Below are 5,470 nucleotides of genomic sequence, written 5' to 3'. Positions count from 1 at the left end.
AATATTATATATTTTGCATCATTGATTTAATTTTGTATAAAATATTAATATTTAATACTTAAATAGAGACAAAAAAATAAAAAATGAATGCATCTCATACCTACATCTCATAACCACCTCCCCACTTGGTATCAAAAACCCATACGTTGAGGGTTTAAGATATGAGTTTGGTATTTTGTTTTTTTTAACCAAACAGTAGGTATGAGTTTGGAATGGGCGATCCCCATAATTGAGAGATACCCACGAACCAAACGACCCCTAGCTGTGAATTGTACCGAAATACTGAAAGTATCAGAGAACTTCTTTTATATATGAAAATTTTTCATCTAATCAAAGGACAAGTATTTTGACTTAATACAACTATTTTTTAATATTGTCACACTCAGACACCTAAGCAGTTGTTACCATGATGATCATCTACAAGGTGACAAGCGTTGTGGGATAACAAGAACTGATGCTGATTAAGAGTTTGAGGATGATAACAACAGAAACTGATGCTGATCAAGAGTTTTAGGATGACTGAGGGGAGAGCTCCTAGATGAAATCAAAAGCAAGAAGCAGATAACAGTCTTGTTGATGAGGAAGTAAAAGCTTGGTGATAATTAAAAGCACGAGGCTTCTCATGGCGATTATCATAACATGTCGCAGCTAAAATGCACTATATAAAATTCATGTACCATTCATGAAGACAAGTATATCTAATCACTAGCATTTCTATTTTAATTGTATATCTTTTCACTACGGGAAAACAGGACATAACCGACCGCCAGCATCGGTCGGTTATGAACAATATCGGTCGGTTATAAGCCTAAAACCGACCGATATGGCTGGTCGGTTAAACCCTGGTCGGTTACGCGAATTGGTCGGCTTTAACCCTTAAAACCGACCAAGTAAGTGGTCGGTTATGTGCTGTTTTGTTCCCAGAAAAGTGGCCCCACTTGATGCCACCTGTCACCACGTGGCAACAGGTGTCACACCACGTCAGAAGCGACTGGTAAAACCGACCGATTTCAGTGGTTGGTTATGTGCCTTTTATCTGAATTGACTCTGACACAAAACCGACCGCAGTCAACCTTCTGCCACGATCGGTTATGTGCGGTCGGTTATGAGTCGGTCGGGTTTGTGGCAGAAGGCCACCCTGATTCACATAACCGACCGTCTCATAACCGACCGACTCTTGATGAATACGGTCGGTTTTCTGGGTTTTATGTGATGAGCACGGTCGGTTATAGTTGAATGCGGTCGGTTTTCTGGCATCAATATGGTAAAAAGTGGTCGGTTTTGGGACCATTCGGTCGGTTTTACTGTGTGAATTTTTAAAAAAATTGCAGCAGAATCTGCAGTTTCCAATCAATTCCCTGTACCAAAACCATACCAACCAAACAATCAAACCAAGCATCCTAAACAACCAAACATCACAAAATACCAACAACAAAATTAAACGAAACAATTCTAATTAAACCAAATCCAAACATTCTAATTACAAATCCAAATCCAAATCCAAACAATTCAAAATCCAAACATACTAATTACAAATTCAAATCCAAACATTCAAACAATTCAAAACCCAAACATTCACAATCCAAATCCAACCACTGTCTTAATATATACCGTCCGTTAAAATTAAAATATAAATTACACTAATCGGTCAATGAAACATCGGATGATTCACCACCGCCGTCGCCACCATCTTCGCCACCGCCTTCGCCACCGGCTTCGCCTTCACCCTCATCATCCGTGTTTTCATCCGTCTCCTCGTCCACATCCGTGTAATCTTTCTCTCCCTCTTGCGCAGTTGCCTACAAAAACATGTCAAACAATTAGAAATCCATTCATTTTTACATATCAACCAAAAACAAAAAACAAAGCATAAGTATATTACCATTTGAGCACGAGCATCCATTTTTTGGAGGACATCCTCGAGCAATGTCCCTACAATGTGCACAATCTCGCCGCCGAGAAGGCTATTCCATTCAGCCCTCCGAGCCGGGTCAGCGGCTGGATCGGATGCCTCGAGGGCTGTGCGTGCAAAGGTTGTTATCTCCTCATCCGATAGGCGACGAGCAAATTGGAGAGGATTGGCACGGGTTTCATTGAGCACATTGCGGACAATCGGGAGGAAGATGGAATCGGGAACCACCGGATTTTGTGTTGGAGCGGATGAGGATGAGCCGGCGCCGCCACGGGTGGAATCCCTATAGTGAGTGGCTAGTGTTGGGATCAAATCACTAGCTCGAGCTTTAGGGAACCCCACAACGTAATTCTTTTTTGGCCTCTCGCCTTGGGGAACCTCCATTGCTTCCATCCACCAATCCCAAGGCTCATCCCGCTCCCCCGCTTGAGTAACCTCCACCGGCATACGATCAAGAATGGAGGCATATCGTTCCTACACATTTTTCACAATTAATTAGCATTCATGGTTATGATATAAACAATTAATTAAAGTGCTAAAATAAGAAGATATAAGCATTAATTAAACATATAAACATATTGACGTATTCATGGTTATCACAATTAATTAAAATGCTAAAATTAGAAGATTACCGCAATGCGCATAGCGGCGGAGGTAGTATATATTCGGCTCTCGGGAGTGGAGCCGATCCTAGTGTGGCATTCATCCCACACCTCAAGCTTCGTCGGACTTTTAGACAATTTCTTTTTCATGTTCTTGAATTATACCACAAAATAACTTATATTAGCATTTGCATTATTATATTATATATTATATAATTATAAGGTAAAAATAAAATGTGTGTGTGTGTGTTTGCATATTAAAAATAGTATTACCTCGCGCACACGGTTGAAGGAGCGAGCACCCGCGCTATGCAACCTTTCCACGCGTTGCCGATTAGCAGCTCCAACTTCCGACCTATGCAAATGGCCTTCATCCATGTCCCAATACTTGAGAAGATCTTTCCAAAAAATGATATTCCAATATTCCGGTTTCAAAGCCAACTTCGAAACCCCTTCCTCCCTTGACTTCCTCTCGATCCTCCTCTTCAATTCATTCATGGTCCTTTTGATTGTGACCTTTATGTGATCTTCAATGATAGCTTTGGCTTTTGAACGGCTTTGACCTTTCAATTGCCTATAATATTTCTACATAATATCAACAAGTACAAGGATTAAAATTGAATAATCACACCAATTACCAACAAAATCAAAAACATATTATATTAAAAAAATATCTACTTACTAGAAACTCCTCAACCCTTAGACCGAGCCACTTTGGGTAAGCCGCGTCTATGTCACTAAACGTGTATTTACCCAAAGGCCATCTTGCCCGAATAATCGCAAGCAAAGTCTTTTTTGCCTCATTATCTTCAATACTATATAAGAACATTATAAATATAAACTCGTGAACAAATTATTAATAACTAACGCACACTGTATATATTAATCATTACAAATCACTACAAAACACTACATATAAAAAAATATACTTACTGTCCATCGGAGATATTGATCCGTCGAGGTCTTGTTGGTATCTTAGCTCCAAAAATGCCGCATGAATGTGACCGCGGCATCCTCACTCTTCTCACCGGTTCCTCCTCCGCCTCCCTTGGGTTTTGGTCCGATTCGGTATCCGAATCCGTTGGCTCGTCACGCAACACCGTCTTTTCTTTCCCCTTGCCTTTTCCCTTAGCGCGCCTTTTGTTTGTACTACTACCGACACTCTTTCCCTTGCCTTTGTCGGTGTCCTTGTCCGTTGCTTTCCTTTTTCTTGCCATGATATATATCGTCATTGAAATCATGACGATAATCATCACCCAACCAAAGAGCCCCTACAATACAATTCATTAAAATTAAAATCAAGTTAAATCCAAAACTCAAAAACATACACACTTAAACACTTATCCCCTTAACACAAACACACTTAAACACTTATTCTCTTAACACAAACACAAACACATACACGCTTACTTTATTCATATTTAAAGTAATATACAAACTATACATATACAAAATATACATACTAATTTGTATAATTATACAATTAGTATGTGTTTTGCTCAACCAAACATATACAAACACATACAAACATACAAATGATGGGCCTAAGAAAACAAAAACTATACAAATTGAAAATTTAAGAAAAATTTCACCCCACTTATAACCGACGGACAAATTGCATGCAAAATTTTTCATACACGTATATACTAATTAACACAAACTTATACTCTTACAAACATACACAAATACATACCCATAGATGAAATTCCCAGAAATTAACACAAATACAAACAAATATATGCAGATACACATACACACCAACATATACACATACAAACTAAACTAAACTAAATTGAAAAAATGAAATAGAGCCCAAACTAAACGAATCGAGCATACCGAATCATCCGAACCCAAACCGAAAAGCGAAGGGGCTTTCTTCTTCCGAGGAAACCGAACCCTCCTCTGTGAACCGAGTACAAATTCGCATAGAGAATCGAGCGCAACCATAATCACGAGCAAGTTGAGAAAAAGGGAGTTGAGAGCGAGAGAGATGAAAGATTGAATTGCCATTTGAGAGAAGGAGTTTACAGCAAGAGAGATTAGACAGCGAGAGAGATTTGAGAGCGAGAGAGATTTGAGTTCAGAGAGGGGAGTTCAGAGAGGCGAGAGAGATGAGAGTTGAGAGAAAGATAAAAGGAAAAGAAATAAAACGGCTGTTTTTTTATATATACAGAGCTTAAAACCGACCGACGGAGCGGTCGGTTATGACGTTGGGTCCGGTGAAACGACATCGTTTCACTAAGGCGCGTGTTTTAATTTTTCGTGAAAAATTAGGCGCAAAAAAAGATCGGTCGGTTTTATAGTACGTCGGTCGGGTTTAAGGAACCCTAAATTGAAAAAATGGCCAAATTATATTATTTAATTAAATAAAAACCATACCTTTTAATATTTTAATATTAAAAATAGTTAGATAATATTATATTAATAGCTAGTATTATTTAATAATATTTTAATTTTAAATCAAAAGTAATATTACTATATTAGCAACTAATATATTTATTATATTCATAAACTCTATAATTATTCATATTTAAGGTAATATAATATTTTAATTGGTATATTTATCGTATATACTGCGATTAAGAAATATATATAAGGATTAATCGTATTTCAAAAATCGAATCAATGTCCGACATTGCAGTGGAGTAATCGGGGATTACTCAATTAAATCGGCGATTATTAATTAGAACACTGCTTATGACATATATCAGTTATAAGAATGTACATGCAATGATCGGAATAATCTTAAATTTTTGGCACGTGAAGTTAGGAAAAAAAGTTAAAATAATATATATTAAAAATGAGCCAATAATATATAGACACAAGATAGTGACTAGTACTGAGTCAGTCTACGATCTGCTTTGAATACCGTCAAAGGGGACGAGATGAACGACGTTTACTTATCACCGTGAGCAAAGGAGGAAACAAGAGTTAGGTTTCACACCTTCCTCTCCGG

The 5,470-nt window shown here is 37.9% G+C and overlaps 1 protein-coding gene across 1 annotated transcript; it reads right to left on the bottom strand.

The window, feature by feature from the left end:
- Positions 1 to 1,640: 1,640 nt before the first annotated feature.
- On the bottom strand, positions 1,641 to 4,461 carry LOC135147970 (uncharacterized). The gene is made up of 7 exons (XM_064082057.1): positions 4,351 to 4,461; positions 3,448 to 3,785; positions 3,197 to 3,329; positions 2,788 to 3,099; positions 2,545 to 2,667; positions 1,883 to 2,386; positions 1,641 to 1,799 (listed from the first exon to the last, which is right to left on the bottom strand). Exons 1-7 carry the CDS (start codon positions 4,459 to 4,461, stop codon positions 1,641 to 1,643), a joined length of 1,680 nt encoding a protein of 559 aa, XP_063938127.1.
- Between the last annotated feature and the right edge of the window lie 1,009 nt (positions 4,462 to 5,470).

The sequence above is a fragment of the Daucus carota genome, chromosome 7 (assembly GCF_001625215.2).
Source record: "Daucus carota subsp. sativus chromosome 7, DH1 v3.0, whole genome shotgun sequence".
Lineage (NCBI taxonomy): Eukaryota > Viridiplantae > Streptophyta > Magnoliopsida > Apiales > Apiaceae > Daucus > Daucus carota.
This window is presented reverse-complemented; position numbering and strand designations above follow the sequence as displayed.

Excerpts from the sequence above, each read along its gene's own strand:
- LOC135147970 (XM_064082057.1), bottom strand. The coding sequence starts at position 4,461 with ATGGTTGCGCTCGATTCTCTATGCGAATTTGTACTCGGTTCACAGAGG. Across the intron at positions 2,668-2,787 it reads CCTTCAACCGTGTGCGCGAG|AACATGAAAAAGAAATTGTC; the intron begins GTAATACTATTT and ends GTATAATTCAAG. Across the intron at positions 2,387-2,544 it reads CCGCCGCTATGCGCATTGCG|GAACGATATGCCTCCATTCT; the intron begins GTAATCTTCTAA and ends AAAAATGTGTAG.